At 40.4% G+C, this 20,207-nt stretch overlaps 2 protein-coding genes across 2 annotated transcripts; both read left to right on the top strand.

Moving 5' to 3' along the window:
- Positions 1-669: 669 nt before the first annotated feature.
- Positions 670-7,586, top strand: rab6bb (RAB6B, member RAS oncogene family b). Its single transcript, XM_069685094.1, has 8 exons — positions 670-863; positions 3,210-3,268; positions 3,857-3,910; positions 4,375-4,480; positions 4,584-4,695; positions 4,837-4,930; positions 5,381-5,447; positions 6,544-7,586. The coding sequence occupies exons 1-8, from the start codon at positions 794-796 to the stop codon at positions 6,606-6,608; spliced, it is 627 nt and encodes a 208-aa protein (XP_069541195.1). The 5' UTR covers positions 670-793; the 3' UTR covers positions 6,609-7,586.
- Positions 7,587-9,805: 2,219 nt separating this feature from the next.
- On the top strand, positions 9,806-14,909 carry aire (autoimmune regulator). Its single transcript, XM_069684236.1, has 12 exons — positions 9,806-9,952; positions 10,032-10,206; positions 10,591-10,737; positions 11,807-11,929; positions 12,021-12,154; positions 12,215-12,360; positions 12,916-12,985; positions 13,642-13,782; positions 13,873-13,994; positions 14,294-14,369; positions 14,483-14,581; positions 14,750-14,909. Exons 1-12 carry the CDS (start codon positions 9,806-9,808, stop codon positions 14,831-14,833), a joined length of 1,464 nt encoding a protein of 487 aa, XP_069540337.1. The 3' UTR covers positions 14,834-14,909.
- Positions 14,910-20,207: the final 5,298 nt, after the last annotated feature.

Raw genomic sequence — 20,207 nt, 5'->3', positions numbered from 1 at the left:
GGTGGGAGCTAAACTGCATAGCTCTATTAATGGGTGGGAGCTAAACTACATAGCTCTATTAATTGGCTAAACTGCATAGCTCTATTAATGGGCAGAGGCTAAACTACATAGCTCTATTAATGGGCTAAACTACATAGCTCTATTAATGGGCTAAACTACATAGCTCTATTAATGGGTGGGGACTAAACTGTATAGCTTTATTAATGGGCAGAGGCTAAACTACATAGCTCTATAGAGGGTAAGAGCTAAACTACATAGCTCTATTAATGGGTGGGGACTAAACTGTATAGCTTTATTAATGGGTGGGTGCTAAACTGCATAGAAATTACAAGGTGAACAATTTTCATTATTATTATTATTATTATTATCATTAATAATTAACATAATATCACATAAAATAATGTTATGGAATATTTAACGGTTAGGGTGACGTTTAGGGAGGCATTAACTGAAATACTCAAAGCAAAGTACCAATTACGTTTAAAAGTACATATGAGTAAATGTAAAGGGTGGCTATCACTGTAATGGGCCAAACTGATTAACCAGTGATGAATATTTTCATTAGTTCAAAACCGTGACATGAAATTATTTTGTTTCAGGTCCTATAGAAAGGTGACGTGAAATAGGTGAGGTCGCGCATGCGCATACGCCCCCTAAATTGACAGGAGGATGCTGAGCTGCATTCCCATCATTCTGTGAGGAGAGGAGGATCCCCCTGCGCAGCCACCACCGAGGAGAAACCGAGCGATAAGAACATATAAAATAATCCGAGTTGAGCTCTTTATCTGCCGCCATGTCAGCTGGAGGAGATTTGGGGAACCCCCTGAGGAAATTTAAACTCGTGTTTTTGGGAGAGCAGAGCGGTGAGTCAGTTCTTGGGGTGTTATCCTCCTCCCTTAACGCCGGCCAAACATGCGTATATGTAGAAGGCCATGTATGTAATCTGTGTTGATTTTGAAAGTTGTTGCTGAATCTTGAGGATGTGTTAGCTGGCTGTGAGTGATTTTACGCCCTTTAGCTCTTGGTACATTTTGTGACTGTAGGAAATTTGATTAACGGAGGAAGAAAAAAAAGAGAAAGAAAAAAAGACCGCATGCATATAAATTCCACCCAATTGGATAAAATATACTCATCATAATACGTGAAAAATAAAGGCTGACTGTGTCTGTTTTAATGGAGGATTGTTTAGTTGCCGCAAATTGTCATAATTCGCCTCATAGCAGGCGATATGAAATGGGATGTTTTGATGTGCTGCAGTGACCGACAAATATGCTCAGCCTGTTTTTATATAAGGTTTTATTTCACTCACATCGCTTATTTCTGTGAAAAACAATCCTTTATTCTATTACATGGCAGTCTCTAATATCTTCCCCACCAGTCGTGCTTCTGTTTTTAAGGAGATAATAAACAGTCCCCCATGTGTCAGTTCGGGACACACCCTAGGCTGGCGATGTCTGTAGCATCTCTAAACCTCGCAGTCTCCGGCCCGGTCCCACAAATTATCAAATAAAAACAGGCCTGACAGCGTCACAATATTATACCATTTATTCAATAATCCATCTGTTCTGGGTGGGACTGTGTGCGTGTGTGTGTGTGTGTGTGCGTGTGTGTATATGTGTGTGTGTGTGTGTGTGTGTGATTTGATGTGATGGCACAAATTCGGGAGGTGCTGATCGATAATGGTTTAGCGCTGTGGAGCTGCCTGAATACGTGTTCAGACATCAGACATCCAGAGTGGCAGCAGAGGAGCACACATCCCATAAAATACAGCAGCAGAAAACACACAATCAGGCGTAATATGACAACACTCTAACTGTTTGTGTCTTACATTATGATGCTTCAGTGTGTGAGGGAGAGGGGGCTGTGTGTCGACTACAAGCCTCCCTGTTTGTGTGGCCTGTGCTGCAATGTTGCTGTCCATGGTGCTGAATCGAGGCCTGCTGTGGCCACTGCCCATGGCTGGATTCAGGACTACGATTGTCTGCATAGAGGACTCTGCGTGTGAGACTGAGGCCTGCTGAAGAGTCCTCCTGTCCCCCCTCATGTAGATCTGATTTAAAATGGTGCTAAAGCAAAGAACCATATAAGATCGAGCTCACTACGGGCTCACCTTGATCCTTTGAGGAGTCAACATCCTGCTTGTGGATGGCATTTTTAGTGATCATGGATTATTTTGGGACAACACTTCTGTTTATTAAACTCATTGGTAGAATATTTCCATCATGAAATGAGACGCAAACATTTACTCCATTAATAGATCAGTTGTTCTCTCTCAATCTTAATTTATTTATGTACATGTCTGTGGAGACAAGTATGTATATTTCATGGACCTGGCCACACACCACAGCTTTTTAGCCAAGTGGTTAGCAATTAGCATCCCTACATTGGCCTTTTACAAATAGACCAAACTCATCCTAAGCATCCATAGTATATATATGTATAAAAAAGGAGGGAAAGGCCTCAAACAAACAAGAAAATACATACAGAACAGCAAAAGGCACGAACAATCATACAGTAATGATAATAATGAGAGTAAATAGATATTAGATATAGGTTTGAATCATTAAATTCAGATGGAATGTCAAATATTCTGAGGTTGCATTTTCTCCCATATGAGGAACTGCTGTTGCCAAATATGTTTGAGATCTTTTCTGTGTTGATCAGACAAAACGACACATTTGTAGTCATCACATTGACCTTTCACAACTAGTAGCACAGTCGACATCATATCTTATGATTAATGCCTGCTTTGTTAGTTTTCCAGTGACACTTTATCTCTTCATTTATTTTCTATTTGTTTCATATCTTAGCAGTGTGAACGTGCTTTTACTAAATCAGTGTCACGTACTGACGTTAATGTTGCATAATTTCTACGACTTGTTAGAAAGTCTCTGTTGCTAATTAAGGCATTATGTCTGGAGAAACAAAGCTGCGGGTAAATGTTTCTTTATTTCTTTATTCTGACGACTGTTGTGGAGGATGTGCTGAATTATCAGGCAAGGTTCACAAAATGGCTGATGGTTTTTCTCCAAATCCTTCCTCTCTTATAATCTCATGTTGAAATCTGAAAGAATCTTAATGTAATTGTTGGTTTGAACACTTAGTAGACACATATTTTCATATTATTATGTTGCATTTACTGCTGGAGACTTTTTATGTCCTGCAGTGACAATTAACCTCAAATCAACCTCTGATTTTTTTCTTTCCAGTGGGGAAAACATCTCTCATCACTAGGTTCATGTATGACAGCTTCGACAACACGTATCAGGTGAGTCTCGGACCAGATTCAAAAACAAACTAAGACACTTATTTTGAAGACTGATAACTGACTGTTAAATACTGAACATAAGAAGTTTCTGAGCAATTTCTCAACCAATCATCCTCCGATGTTAGATTAGTATGAATGAAATAATTTGGACCAATCATACTTTTGGTCTTTAATATATTAAGACCTCTATAGAGACTGAATAATAATTTTATTATATGACATTTTTTTGGCCAAAATGCTAACCTGATACACAAACTTATTCTGGATTCAGGTGAAATAGTTAAATAATGTTCTAATTTAAATGTTTCGCTCTGCAAAAGAGATACAGATTGTTCTTTTCATTGCTTTTGTAGATGTTAAGCACATAATAAGTCTGAATGATTGACCCCTCAGGGCGATACAAATGAAATTACTTTTTTCAGTCTGATTCAATTTCATTGCTTATTGGCTCTTTTCTGTCTTAACAGCTTTTTGTAATTTCCTTCATTTAAACCACGGTCAATCTGCTACCATCAACAGATGTGCAGGGCAGCATTTAGCTCGTGAAGCCTGATGGTTTTCCCCTCTTTTGTTCTTTGTCCTCAACAGGCCACCATTGGAATAGACTTCCTATCAAAGACAATGTACCTGGAAGACCGAACAGTAGGACGCCTTGATTCTTATTTAAAATTCACATGTGAAGATGAATGTATTTGCACTTGTGTCATTTTAACCAGCAACATGCTAAGTAAGAAATGTCCTAAATTTCCACTCTGTTTTCACTAATCCTTGATTTGATTTGCTTAATTACTGCTCTCTTCACAGACTAACACGATTATCCTTCGGTTATTTCTGGTAGTAATAGCTTTGGTGTGTTGGCTTAAGGAGTCAAAGCCTTTCCCACGGATGATCTCCTTTAGCTAGTTTAAATACTGTTTCTCTGTCAGGATATTATGTTCTGTCAGCCTGCACACACGCTGATACTGGCTTATCCCTGTGGATGTGTACTTACACAGCCCCAAACATCTGTATAGTCTGTGTGAAGTGTGATGATTAGTGTTAAAACAGCTGCTGATGGTGTGTGTGTGTGTGTGTGTGTGTGTGTGTTTCTGTGTGTGTGAATGCAGGTAAGGCTGCAGCTGTGGGACACTGCTGGACAGGAGCGTTTCAGGAGCCTCATCCCCAGCTACATACGAGACTCTACAGTCGCCGTGGTCGTCTATGACATCACAAGTGAGCAGCAACACACTGCCCTGGAGTTGGACTTTTATTTTGAAATGTAAAGAAGCCGATTTGTTGGTGGGATTTTAACACAAAAAGAGTCTGCTCTCCACAGATGTGAACTCATTCCAGCAGACCTGCAAATGGATTGATGATGTCAGGACAGAGAGAGGAAGTGATGTCATCATCATGTTAGTCGGCAACAAAACAGATCTGGAAGAGAAGAGGTGGGGTTTTATCAGATATATCGTTATATCAGCTGTAATATTTAGCTGCAGTTTGTGCAGATATCTGAGCAGAACGTGTCAGCAGTAGTCGTGAATAAATTTAAAGTCGTGACGCTGATTCCTTTTTCGATTTTCCTGCAGGCAAATCATGATCGAGGAAGGCGAGCAGAGAGCCAAAGAGCTGAACGTCATGTTCATCGAGACCAGTGCCAAGACGGGCTGCAATGTCAAACAGGTGAATCCTGCAGTTTCACCATATTTCACAGCATTTAGGGCGACAGTCGGTCTCTGCTTCTCTGCCATTGCTGCGTCCTTCCAAGGTGATCGAGTCACCAGCATCAATGAATAAAATTAGTTTGAGTAAAAATTTGGTGGCAGTGTGTGTGACAGTGCGAATAACCAGGGAATAGTGGCAGTCTGAACGTGTACCTTTGAGGCTACTTCTACTCCACTACAATTCAGAGGGAAAAATTACTTTTTACTCCTCTACATATTTTTCAGTTGGAGTTACGGGTTATTTTACATATTACAATTTTACATAGAAACAGGTGATAAAATCTAATGAATACATCAAATCACTGTGAACAAATATAGCTTATAACATAGTTTCAATTAATGCCCTTTTTTTCTCTCAACCTCCTCTTTTTTCCACACCACCCTCCCCCTTCCCCCTCTCTCCTCGTAGCTGTTTCGTCGGGTTGCAGCAGCCCTACCTGGAATGGAAAGCTTGGACGATGCGAATCCTGAGGGCAGTATCCTTTACAGCCGCTGTGACTCACTGCGCTGAGAGCCAAGCTGCTAAGAAATGGGCAGCTTATTTTTAATCTCTGAGTGGTTGTTGGCGCTGGTACAAACAGACCGCCCAGCCTAGTGTCTACTGAGGCATCAGCCATTAAACCTTTTTCTGCTTAATAGAGAGGAAATGCTCAGAGCCAGGGAGGTAGTGTGCATGCACAGGTACAGCACCACATGGTGGCTGTCTGGGAAATGACACACTGAGCATGTGCGATGAAGGATGGATCCAGTTTTATATTTTTAGAAATAGAGCATTGTGAGCATTATTGTCTCTTTGGAACAAAACATCAGGCTAAACTGTGGCTCAGTGAAGAGATCAGAAAATACTGGTGAACAGTAACGCAGTGTTGGGGAAGTAAAATGAACCTGAAGATCAAAAGGTCATAGAAAAAGTTAGACATCTTTGTTCCGTCAAACTACACATTAAAGTCTATTAAATGTTGAGTACTGCTGCATGTGGGAACAAAGTTAGCGGTATAAAGCCGTCTGTGGCTCCAGAGGCAGCTGCATAACGTGATAAATTGCCTCGAGTGATCAACATTAGTTGGGGCTGAAGATTAAAAATCTGAAAATGAAATAAATCTGTGGGTGTGAAGCTTAATAGACCTCTCTAACCCACTTTTTATCTATGCTTGAGCCTGAAGGCTTCTAATTCTTTCAAGTCCTTTTAACAGCAACAAACTTATTCATGTTTTAGAGGACATCAGACAGAATGTTGTGGGGGCCGTTCCGCATTTTAAAAGCAATAAAACATCTATTTAGAAAACGACATATGATATTAAAGTTTTATCACACTTCAAAGTGAGTATATAATTGTTACAGACGTGCAGTTTAACCTTCAGTCACACATGTAGATGACATGCTGAATGAGGTTTGTTGTGGTTGTCTTTCATGTTTCAGCTGATGTAGTGTTGGATGTCTTTTCCACTCTGGTATACACTTTTTTAAAAATCGATTTTCATCTTTAAATGTTTAAAGCCCTACCCATTTTGTGGGATTGTGACATGTCAGGTAATATAATATGTGTCTTTTCCTTAATTCTATAATTCCCAGTGATTGACATCAAGCTGGACAAACCAGCAGAGCCCACTGTTCCCGAGGGCGGGTGCTCATGTTAATGCAGAGCTGGAATCGGACAGCTCCCTTCACACCATAGGCTTGTTGTGTTGCTTACTACTGGTTAGCTTCCAGTTGACTTCTCTAATTGGATATAGGATGCGGGCCTTGTATCTGATTGGACAAATCAAATGTTATCTTTCAGTCTTGTTCAGTTGTAAAATATTGTATACTTTGTCAATATGTAAGTGACTGGAGGAGAAAAGGGAAACAAAAAAAAACCACAAACAAAAACAAACGCTGAAACGAAGACGAACAAAAAACAGTTTTGGAAAACGAAAAAGGAGAAAAACGGGACAACCAACAGAATTCTTTTCGCTGTTATGTTTTGTATTTTTTATATATAAAAAGGGAAAGCACCAAAAATGATGCCTAAACATAGGAGGAATAGCGGTGGGGGTCGGCCATTTTTGTAGATGGCCGAACACGTCTGAATGTCTGCAGCACGCATGCACGCTGATCTGATCTTTGACCTTTGACCTTTGGCCTGCCCTCCAGGGTCTCCACACTCTGGGAGGAGGTTGACTATCTTAGAATGTTTTATAGCATCTCTCTATAGCATCTCATGACAAAATGTATCTCATTTGATATTCCCACAAGAGTCGACTTCCAGTAGGTTCACCTTACAGTAGCTGTGAAAATGTGGCACTCTATCTCTCTATGGGTTTAACTTTTATAGAACAAACTGTACTGTGGTTAAAAAAAAAGAAGAAGTAATAAAAAGACAACTTACTATCACAACTCCCCCTCCCTTTAACCACTCCCCTCCCTCTCCTCCTTTCCTCTAAACCCTCTCTCCTTCCAGTCTCCCCCATCCCTCCATCCCGGTAATACACATATAACGATCCACTGTAATGCACTGCACTGTATATAATATGTAATATGTATGTTGTGAACGTCCATCTGTAGAAGTGGTCCTTGTTCACCAGTATGAATAATGTAATAATGTTTAATGATTAATAAATTACAGATTAAAGGGCTTCACTCTCCTATACCATCAACATTTACCTGCTAGCAAAAATCATCTATACTCTGATATGATCCGTTATCTTCACTTTTATCTCTGGTTTTACTGATTGGATCTTTAAATGTTACACGCAGTTTTAATGTCCAATTAATAATCTTAACTGGAAAAGTAGAGGACAGTTCCATGTAAGCAGGTTTGTATGAATTTAACATTTTAGCATGTTTCTAAATTCATGCTTTTTAATGAGAAAATAGTGTTTGGAGTGATGTGCATGAGATAAGGTAGGCTATAATCTCATATATAGTATGTTTTTAACCATTGCCACACACTATTTCAATAACTTGATTGATCTGACTCATAACGTTGGTAAAATGAACAAAAACCCACACAGAACCCCTCCTCATGGACTAACAAGTATGGCTTATTTTAGCTAGCACTATTCGTTAGCTGAGTTACCTTTTTTTGTTGCCTGAACTATATTTTATCTTTAAGTGAGAGAAGAGACACTCATGTTGTTTTCTCTACCTCTACATATCATTATGCTGCTAAGAGACCCACATTTAACTATGTTCAGTTGCATTTTTGTGTCTAACGTTAGCAAAGTTAACAGACCGGCTAGCTAACAGTTTGTACTGCTTGACCTCTAACAGCTCACCATGCTGAACTGACATGTTTACAGTAAAGTTAAATTCATCCTTGTGTTATGTTGGTGAAACAGACACAGTTAGAAGAACATTTTGAGAAGTACACTTTTTTACTTTCTTGCCAAGAGATAGATAAGAACGTCTGTAACAAGTAATGTTATCTGGATTGTCCTGGCGGGGAGACAGCCAAGTTAGCCCAGCTCAAAACCCCAGTAAAACCACAACATACTCTTTTTACACTTTTGTAGGCTAAGGATTAAATGAACCAGATGTATTCTATAAGTGAACAAATATGTGAGTTTTAGAGGGGCTGGTAGGTGATTTACCTTTGGACCTAACAGGCTAGCCGTTTCTCTCTGTTTATGCTAACCTAAGCTAACTGTCTCCTAGCTCCTAGCTCTAGCTGTCTCCTATGAACAGATATAAGAGTATTGATCTCTTCATCAAACTCTTGGATGACGTAAAAGCATGTTTCCCAAAACGCTGAATATCCCATTAGCTTTGGTTAAAGTTAACTAATCGACTAGCTAGCCGCTAGCCGTAATTGAATGAATTTTTAGCTGATGAATTTCAGCACAATATATGAAAAGAGGCAAGATTTGCAAGGATTTTATCACAGAGATCAGAACACTAACTAAAATGGGGAAAGGTTTAAACTCACTCGTAATAAACTGAAATTATATTTGGTTTTAATGGTTATCAGTTATCAGTCATTGTGTGTCGAGTTGAGCATGTTAAGCTAAGTGCCAGGACAATCTCAATCATACTTTAGAGAAGAGCCTGAATTATGTGAAAAAAGCCCGACATTGTTGGAAGCGGCTGATGGAACAAAAAGTTGCCCAAATGATAAAAATCTGCCCTCAATAACCACTTGCTGGACGATTTGATAAAGTAGTCCATCTGGTTAAATCTGGAGACACATTTTTTACAAGACAATTTTTATTCAATCAGAAAATATGACACATAACAGCTTCTCAGGATTGGCTGAGAGCAGTGAAATCAACAGACTGTTAAATTTAATCTATAAGGTTAATCGTTTACACACTTGATCTTCTCCAGCGTATTGCGCCACCATCTAAATATTCTGTGGTAAGAAACACCTGATAGTTAAGGGGAAGTTGAACTGGAAAGAACCTTTTAAGAAGGAAACTGTCACTGTGACGTCTCAGGTGGCTTCAGCGCAGCTCTCCTTATGCAAGAGGACAGGTATTCCCCTACATGGACAACTTGTCATTCGATCCCCCAAAGGGTCAACAGGCTGACAGAGACAGTTTGTGTTGTTGTCGGACAGATGAACTCTGCAGAGACAAAAGGTCAAGGAAGGCCTTGCTTGAAGATTTAAACTTTAAATAAGTGAAAATTAGTAGCATGGTGGTGTATATTGATATGGATTAAAAGCAAAACAGGTGAATATAAAAAAAGACATGACAGACATATGTAAACACAAGAGCGAGAACGAAACAAAGCACCTGTACAATACTTCCTTCCCTGAGAAGGACACACCTCTTATACCAAAAAACCTCAAGTATGAACTCAGGTCTTCTCAGGTCCGGGTCACTTTGGATCTTATTCAAACACAAAGCAGACCATGTCAAGAGTGGAAGCTTTCAGAGACACGAACCTTCGCTCCCTGCTGAGGGAGCTGCGGACAGATATTGCCATGGCGATAAATGACCCTTTCCCTCTCGTCTATGGTTTGGCTGATAAAAACATCATCACGGATCAACTGCTGAAGGTAAGAAGAAGAATCTGAACAAAGTGTTTATTTTTTATGCCAGAATGCAGAGTTTATAAACCTCTTGTGATTTTTAAAGGACACCCTGGAGAAGGAGGGCAGAGAGGGGATCCACAAGGCCATGTACTGGCTCCTGTCCTGGGTCCTTGAGCAGAGCAGATCCACCATCCAGGCTTTCTGGAGCAACTTGTCCAAAGACTACAACCTGGACAGCTACGCCAAGCTGCAGACGCTACTCACGAAACTGCACCAAAGTATGTAGTGTTCAAGTTTTACCAAAATACTTATAGGCTACCATTTGATAATCCATTTGAGTATCCCAAATTGACTGATCTAAATATTTTGATATGACTTGAGAAGGGTATTGTCCACAAAGTAACCCACATATTTTTGCACAAAATTACTTATTTAATAGATTTTGTTTTTGCCAAGTTAATCTTAACAAAATTTGATACAAAAGTCAAGTTATTTTAAATGTTACATTTTCTGAGTAGAAACACGGATCTCCCATCCCAGTCCTGATCTATCCTCACTTTCTTGTACTCTCAGGACAGAGTTCTCTATCGAAAATATTAGAAACAATTTATATGCTGAGTTAAGACTTTATTATTCTGTCTTTGCTGCCATTTTGTTGACAGGACGAGATGCCGCAGGTTCCTGCAGTGAGAAAAAATCCTCTGAAGGCCACAAAACAACGCACATTAAGAAGAGGAGCCACGAGGACAGAGGGACAAAGTCACACCATCAGCATCCGAAGTATCATGCCAAGACAAGTGATGGAACGGGTAATTTCCCATGATACATTTCTTTTGACTCCATCTTCTAACAATATCACAACGGCCTTTTGCCATATTGACACAGCCATTTTCTTTTGACATCACACCCAGGGAGTCAAATACTGTTTTAATGTTGTAGTGCCGTGTCACAGTGTTTTAGTAGTACAAATGGAGGGAATTAGATAAGATATTAAATTCATTTCATTTCACAATTTTACAGATGATTGAAACTGAAATGTGGAGGGACATTTGCACATGTTTTAAGTTAAAACCAAATATTTAATAGCTAATTAGCGACCATTAGACAAGACGAAATGTGATTAGCATTTAGCAATTTCCTAGGTACTATAACTGTTAGCTACAAAGTGGCTGTGTTGAACAACGATAAGGTGTTATTCACACATTATTTAACAGCAATGTTGGCTAAAAAAATGGTTCAATGCTAACATTAGCTGCTGTCTGATGGTAGCTAACTAGTTGTCAAATATGTTGTTCTCACAGAGTGAAGTCTTTTTCTGTCTTTACTATCTTATCTTATAACGCCTTCCATATTAAATGTTAGCATTCAGTCAATTCTTAGCTCCAGTAGCCAGTTAGCTAACAAGTGGTGAATGCTATCATTACCCTTTGGTTTCGTTGTACAATTTGATGGGAAGGGCACACAGTAATGTTGGAAAGTCAGTGGTTGAATGCTAACATTAGCTGTTGTCTGATGGTAAATATGGCGTTTTTACAAAGTTTAGTCTGTTAACACTTTTCCATATCTTTTAACACCTCCAAAAGGTAATATTAGCATTAAGCCACTTCCTAGCTAACGGTAGTATAAACTAGGTTATGTGATTATGGTAAATTGTGGCAACAACAAGGAAATTAAATAATGATGAAACACCTTATGTTTGAGGTGAAAAAAGGCTCATGATATTAACACGTTTGTGTTTTCTGCAGCGGGTAAAGTGAAGCTATTCAGGGTGAAGAGTGAAACAACAGCCCCACAGATTACATCTGGAAATGGTAATTACAATCAATCATATGATAGTGCTTTAATACTACAGACACATAAACATTTGTTCTTCCTCAGGTGCTCCAGTCCAGAGACCTGACACTCAGTCTTCCTCCTCTTCCTCTGCCTCCTCAGCTGAGCCTAGAGGCAGCCAGGAAGTCAGAGAGAATATCATCATCCAACAGGTGTTTGGATCAGATGGTAAGACTTTGGGGGAGTTAAGCGTAACTGTTTTGTTATGCTTACAAATAACAATAAAGCTGTCTCATCAAAAGTCTTTGTGATTCCTCAGCACCTGCAATAAAGTGCCTCAAAGTTGGAGGAGAGTTTTACTCCTGTGGTCAGTCAGAGGAGATGAAGGAAGCAACAAAGTCCAAAGCTGCTGTGAACACGTTTCACCACAAGGGGGAGACAAAAACAGTCACAGTAAAGGCTCAGTCACAGTCACCTGTCTGTCCTTGTGTGTGCGTTAGCTTCAGTGTCTAACGTGTTCTGTATCTGAGTGTTCAGGGTCACTATAACGAGGATGAGTGCGCGGTGTGTAAAGACGGAGGAGAGCTGATCTGTTGTGATGGATGTCCTCGAGCGTTTCACCTGACCTGCCTTCACCCTCCACTCACATCCATACCAAGGTACCTTTTGACTTAGTTGTTCTTTTCTTGATTATTTTCATTCAGCGTTAGTTTATAAGTTAACAGAATATTGTAATATTAATTCCACTACATATGCAGTAGTTGTTAACCCTAACCCTGTTATATAAAATGATGCAGTATTTTTCAAATGGTCTGTCCAGTATTAAAAAGTACCTTTATAAAACACTCCACATTGAATCGAACATTAAATGCTCTTATGTGTATTTTTTAGTTAATTAAAAAAAATACAATAATGTTATAATACAACACTGTGAAAGAAGCCATTCTACATATTTTGTACATGTGATACTTTAAGTAAATTTGGCTAATAATACTTTTGTAGGCTACTTATACTGAGGTAACATTTTGAATGCAGGACTTTTACTTGTTATGGGTTATTTTTAGAATGAAAATTACAACTTAAAATAAGAGATATTTTGTAATCTATCTATTTGTGTGTGTTTTTTAGAATATATTAGCAGATATGTGTCTTCAGGGATGACTTAGCTTTCAGCCAATTTTCTTTACAAGTCACATGACATGTTTAATCTGCAGTGGTCCTTGGCAGTGCGAGTGGTGCAGTGGAAATAGAGTGAAAAGAGAGACAACCCAACTACCTTTACAAGTAAGTTTCTGAATGAAGATTATCACATAACGATGTTTTCAATTAAATATATGCAACATAATGGAACAGGGCTGCACAGTGGTGCAGTGGTTCTCACTGTGGCCTCACAGCTAAAAGGTTCCTTCTAGAAGAGGCTAGAGGTGGTTCTTTCTGTGTGGAGTTTGCATGTTGCATGCATGCACGGGTTCCCTCTGGGTACTCCGGCTTCCTCCCACAGTCCAAAGACATGCTTGTCAGGTTCACTGATGACTCTGAAATTGCCCGTAGGTGTGAGAGTGAGCATGAAAGGTTATCTGTCTCTATGTGTTCGCCCTGTGATTGACTGGCGATCAGCTCGGGGTGTACCCCGCCTCTCGCCCAGTGACAGCTGGGATAGGCTCCACTTTTTGCTTTGCTTTAAATCTGTGAACATTTAAAAAGTCAAGTTTGAAAAACGTAATTCAAAGCTTAATCCAAAAGGCAACTGGACTTGGTTGAAGTTCTTGAAGACGTTTCACCTCTCATCTGAACTTCAACCAAGTCCAGTTGCCTTTTGGATTCAGCTTAAAGTTACCATGACCTGGATGACTGAGAACCTTTAGAAAAAAGTAGTTTTTACTTCGACACATGCTACATTGTCAAGTACTGATGTCAATCATAATACTTTATTATCTCAGTCACTTACTGCCCAGCCTCAGCAAACCAACACAAGCTCCAGCACCTCCATCGCAGACGTCTCCTTCTTCTCCTCGCTGTCATCCTCGTCTCTCACTGCTGTCACAGCTTCTATGAACGGGGCAGGTGGCAGAAACCTCCAGGTGAAGATTTGGTGACTTCTCTTTATGTAGTTTTAGCCCATTTTGTCACACAGTCTGGTTTGTGTTTGAACATATAATACATTCATGCAGTGCTCAGGTGGAGAGCTGGTCAGTACGAGGGAGGTGTGTGGGGTTTGTCACCTGGTAGGAGGAGACCTGACTCACTGCCTGCAGTGTCTGCAGCGTTTCCACGTGCACTGCCACTTCTCCAAGTAAGATATCCACTCGTCTCTTCTTCTATCTCTGTATTATCAGCTGCAGATTCGTAACTCCACCCACACGTTTGACAAACTGTAATCTAGAGCTTCAGTGTGATCTCTGCATCAATACGGACATACATGTGCATACGTGCAGTAAGGGTGTGTGCTTATAGTGATCATTAACAAACTAATGATGACTAACTTCCTCTGTAACCCTTCTGGGTGTTGGGAGTACATATTGATTGACAACACTGCACACCACAGAATAGTCTGACTCACTCTGTGTGTGTGTGTGTTTGTGTGTGTGTCAGAGGGAGATCTGTCTGCTTGTCCTGCTCCAGGCCCTGGGCCTCTGCAGAGAAGGAGGCTGAATCCAGAGGCCTACAGGTGAGCACACAGACTGTGTGTACAGATATTATATACATGTTCGTTATCTGAATATGATGGACTGCAATCTCTGCTGTGTGTGTGTGTGTGTGTGTGTGTGTGTGTGTGAACAGCTCCCCCCAGTGGTTCAAAACACACTCAGTCATGATCAGAGCTCCTCGGCCCCTGATCCCATCCAGCACAGAGATGAGCTGGACTCCATCCTGGGAGACGTGAGTGAAGCTCAGTTACACACTGATGTATGATATAGTATAAGCATGTCAGACACAAGATGGTAGGAAACATAAACATTGCCGTGTGACATCATCATATCAACATGATGTCACCAGGACTCGGCCTTGTGGGAAACAAATAATCTTACTGTATTTTTTGTCTCTCAGCAGGGCTCCATCGACGGCATCTTTCAGTGGGCTTTCCACAACATCGCTCGTCCTCTCACAGACTCTCAGGGATGCTTCCAGTGATAACAATCAGCCCTGATCACACGTGAGCTCTCACGGGTTGAAGATGATGTAAAGACACAATAATAAATGCATTAAAAGGAAATTCTTGAACACAGTGGAGGTGATTTTCTTACTTCCTGCTGTATTGGGGGTAAATGTCTAGTAGGGGTTCATTTCATGTTTTATATTTCTCTCTTCCTGCTATTCAAAGTGAAAACGTTGCATTGTTTCAAAGCTACACATTGTCTTCTACTTCTTGTTTCTAAATCAATATTCTAGCAGCGCATGCGAGGAGGAGTGCACATACTGAAATCATTACGATGTTTTTTTGACATAAACCAAATAATGTCTATTTTTCTGTACATGCAAATGTACATTTCAGGCCTGCAATGGGGTCATTAAAGAGAGGGTATTCTGCTGTTTCACATTTTAAGACATATATATATAATGTTACAGTGTTGGATGTCCGGACGACATGTGGGTGAAGTTTCAAATCTGTAGGTAACAGTATGTTGGAGTAATCCCCAGGCTTCTCAGTAGAGGTCTTTACGGGTCTACCGGAACCCAAGGACCGTTCCAGGTCTTTTCAACATTATGTGTAATACCTGAGTGGATCCGGGAGGACCCGCCCGTGATGAGAAAGCATTAATGATTAAAGTGCTGTGTGCGTCTGTGTGCGTATTTTAATTTGCAGCAATGTGTCATTCGCATGAGAATGTGCAGGAATTAAAGTGGAAAAAAACGGAAGAAAGAGCAACGAGTTGAGTGACTTGTCACATGACTGCAGGTTCAGAGAAATGTTGGAGCCAAAGATGGTAAAGATGGATACCTTCCTCGCAGGGACTCTGAGCTCAGTCTGCAGGCTGCTGTGAACGACAGGTTTCACACAGTTTTTTCTACACGCCACACTTTGTGGCGTCATAAAGTGCAGCCTCAGCAGGCTTCAGAGAGCTGGTCAATCAGAAGAAACTCGGCTTGTAGGGGCGGGGTTTCTTAAAGGGACAGAGCAGAGTGAGTCGTTGAGGCTGTATAAGGGCTTGCACAGAGCACCAGTGAGAGAAAGAGAGAGTTTTTTAACTGTGAATTATGCTAAGCTACTCCACAGGTACCACAGTATTGATAAAAACCTGCAGTGTTTAAAAACCAATAAAATCTTTATATCAGTTCTGAGATTTCATAGGACGCAATGATACACAAATCATATGAGCAACAATATCTCTGGTAAAGCATGAAATGGCGTTATGCAACCTCAAAAGCAATCATGGCAATCTGCCATTAAGGGACAGAAGAAGAAGCAACCGTGCAGGGTTGGTGACCATGGAGGAGTGGGAAGGGAAAAGGACAGTTCAGTAAAGGTAACTTGTTCTCAAGAAGTCTCAAAACCAAGTAAGATGTGATGTCAGCCAATAAGATGTTTTTGGATCTTAAAAATTCACCATGAAATAAAGTGTTTAGCACTCAATATTTCATGAGACAAGACTCCCTGAGCCTTCACTTAAAATGTGTGCAAGCCCACGACAATGTTCAAACAAAAGCTAGTGTTTGTTAAAGGCTGAGGACAAGATCGCTTTGGTCTAATCCTGAATATGATGAATTATAATGATCTATCCCAGATGATAAAACAGCATGAATGTGCTTCTCGAGACCAGGAGAGGAGACCTTATTATGATGGTACTTAGGTTATTAAAAACATGGCCGACCAACGTTTTGCAACTGACTTTTCTAATGAGAAGTCACTGTCAGACTTAGACCCAGGCTTCTTCTGCAGGGTTAACATTTGTCAAAGGAGGCCAAGAGGCTTTTAAATAGAATTGGGATGGGCTTTGGAGGCTTTCACAGATTAGAGCACTCACATGCACATATGTCCACAGCAGCATAAAAGAGAGAATGCAAGCTCCCACATGTGTGTACAAAGACAAAGAAATGTCTCTCTGTGCAGAAGGATTCCCGTTCACACGTTACAGCAGATGGTTTCAATAGGGCGAAGTATGCACGCTGAGAAATGCCTCCGTTTCACGGGAATTCCTTGAAGACTATCACTTAGATGAGGAATGTTGTTTTTGTCATGGGATTCAACAGTTTTAGCATGACTGCCAGAGGGATGGAGCTCGGCCCGGCTGCGCACACATTTTTCTCCCCTCGGTATTTGGTCGCCATGGCTCCCAGCTCCTACAGGCCCAAAACAGAGGATGAGAAACATGTCCGACACGTTCCAGTGAGTCTCTGTTTGTTTATGAACCCACTCTCTAAATGGATCATGAAACATCCTGCATACTTGTGGGCTCTGCGTCCCTGCAGGAAGAGGAACATCTCCGACTGAAAGACAGGACTTTTCTTTGAATGTTTGCCAGGGATATAATGGAGAAAAATAAAGTAATAATTCATGCAATTAGAAGAAAATCTCTGACATAAACTGGTGTCAAAGTGTGTATAGGAGTGCTGCACTCAGATTACCTGTGTTTAATGTGCTCTTATGGTTCTCCAGTGCATGCCGGCAGTGGAATATATTATGCAAAAGTAAATCTGCTTACATGATTGCCTTCACTTTCTAGGTTTCAATCATGACTCTTGCTTTTCTATCACACAAATGTCTCTTGTTTGCAGCAGCATACCACATGAGAGACCACATGGAAAAACTGATGAAGTTTCCCAAGAGCTTGCACTCTTTTCAAGATGGCAATACACTGACTCACCACTGGGTGGCATCCATCTGTGACTGGTGTGTTAAAACAGTGTCAGTTATATTTTCTCTGATCCATGACTTTTAAAGGCAGGGTATGCCAGTTATTTTGGATGCACTTTTTGTTCCCAGCTGTGAACAATAAATTAGATTAAATTAACAACAAAATCTGCTGACTGTGTCCTTAAAAACTCTATCCAACCATGGGTGGTGCACCATCCTGTGTACCTGCCTACCAGGGCCTGTGTTTGTGGGGACCAGCTTTGATAGTTCACTCAGATACTTACAAATACTCTTGCTGTTCTTTTTTGTAGGAGCATACCCCAGCTTAAAGTAATTGTCATTGTCACCACAACGTGACAAGGAGAAAGTATTTCCTTTAACAAACAATGTGTGTTTGTCGAGAAGCGGGAATAACCCGGATTTCATCACTTCCAACTGTTTCCAACACAAATTAATTACATGACACTGAAATAGGCTTTGATGTAGTTTACCTCTACATGAATCAGTGCTGGAAAGCAACAAAGAACATTAACTACTTCCCTGTCTGTCTGCTGTCAAAGCAGAAGTTCTTTTTACTGCTGATGAGTTTTGCTTGTATTTCTACATCCTTTTGTTGCTAATTTTGCTGTGCACGGCTGACTTTCCCACATCGTTTGACAACTAAGATTCAAAAATCTAACCTAACACTGTCACTCTTTCCAACCATTTACATATAAAACAGAACATATCTTGCATTCAGAGGTGTGAGTGCAGAAGTTTATCGTGTGTATTTCCTCCAATCTCTTGCTGCCCTGCATTCCTTCACGATGTCTAATGATGCAGAAATGTCACAGAGGTTATCAGAAGTGTGAGGAGTGTGTTGTGTAATTTCTCAGTCATCGTGTTTTAAAAAAACATTGAAGGAAATGCAGAGTCACATTCTTGCTTGACCTTAGATAAGAGGATGGATCACACGTACACGTACGGTAACAATGAAGGCGACACCAGCGGCTGATTAGCTTAGCTTAGCACAAAGAAGGGAAACAGAGGGAAACAGCTAGCCTGGCTCGGACAAAAATAACAAAATGAGGTTTTGTAGACCAAACTTTGCAACACACTCATCAAGTCTTAATCACAGACGGGGTGTATTTTAGGCGACTGTTTCGTGTTTGAGAAGTGACACATTAACTCCCACTTTTCTGTGCCATTACAAGGTTAAATTCCTCAAACACACACAGACAGACGCACACTCACACATCCTGTTACAGCCCTGTTGGTCACAGGCCTGGAATCGGTTGGAAACATATGATAGGTGAAATTCCCACGCTTTGGGCATCCTCTCCTCACATTTTTTGGCGCTTCATATGTGTGGGCAGATTTCCAGTTTGTGTTTGTGCTGGGCTGCCGATGGTCCAAGGGCTTCTGCGGAGGTGGAGCCTCTTCGATTTCCAGTCAGGGCCCTTCACTCGGGGTTCATACTATTGTTGTGAGCAGGAAGCTGCGAGAGCCCCCCCCCCAATGTTCTGGCACACGGCTTCGGAAATGACAGTATTTGAACCACTGAGTGATAACAACAAGGAGACAGTTGTTTCCTTAAGTATTATAATATTTAGTCGAGATGTTTTGCGCTTTAGAATATTCAAAATACGCTCATAACACTGTCCCCGCTGCAGAGCAATCTGTTAAAACTTTATTACTATTACAAGACAAAAACAGCTAGCTCAATATGAAAGTTGTTTTGCTCTTACAGATGTGACATTGATGGAGAGAGATCTTCCTTTCCCACTTTATTGATGGTTAGGTGATGTAAAGAGTTGATAAGTAGAACAACCTTTTGTGATGTGTAGGCTTTTTAATATAGTGTTGTTTTGTCTCAGTGTATTAACACTAGAATGTTTGAGTCCTATTGTGAGCATAGATATCAGATGTTGTTCCCTGACGGCTACAGACACATGTCCTTGGGCAAGACACTGAACCACAAATTGCTCCAGGGTATGAATGCATAGGTCCTGATTGGAAATTGGCACTTAGTTCACTGCCATCAGTGTGTGAATGTGTGAATGTGTCATGTAGTGTAAAAGGCTTTGAGTGGCCGGAAGACTGGAAAAGCTCTATAAGTCCAGTTCATTTACCATGTGTACAAGTACATCTGCTAAGTACTGAAAATGTCATATTCAGTTTGGTTGTGTCTTGCGTATGTGGTCGTTTAGTTCTACAGGGATGTTTGAAGCGTTTCTTTTGTTGTATGTCAACTCATACTTGACTTTACCACATACTGGAGTTACAATTTGGTTGGTATCATTGCTTTTTGAGGAGTCAGATCTGCTCCAAAATTAAAAAGGTTCTTCCTCAGCCCAGGCTGCACACTTTTAACAAGTCTCATGAAAGTGAGGCCTGTAGTTTTCACATAATCCTGCTGACAAACAAACTAAGCAACAAAAATCTCTCCCTAATGGAGATCCATTTAAATGCAATCTGAAGACTATATTTACTTTACAAGTGGTATTGCTGATCTTACTTTAACTAAAAGATTTGAGAACTTTTTTAACCACCGTTGGAGGAAATCTAAATAAGCAAACAAACCAAAAAGCTACACGGGTAGATGAGATAACATGAACACTTTGCAGAATTAATCAATACGTCAGTGGCAACACCCACAGCCCAATCCGTTCGTCATATTCTGACTAACTACAAATTTTAAACTTTAAAGTTATTGGCTGAAAGTGTTTTTAC

The sequence above is a fragment of the Semicossyphus pulcher genome, unplaced genomic scaffold (assembly GCF_022749685.1).
Source record: "Semicossyphus pulcher isolate SPU_LCO1_2020_fin unplaced genomic scaffold, fSemPul1.0.p SCAF_7, whole genome shotgun sequence".
NCBI classification, from domain to species: Eukaryota; Metazoa; Chordata; class Actinopteri; order Labriformes; family Labridae; genus Semicossyphus; species Semicossyphus pulcher.
The sequence above is the reverse complement of the archived record's forward strand: the minus strand, read 5'-3'. Positions and strand labels throughout refer to the sequence as shown.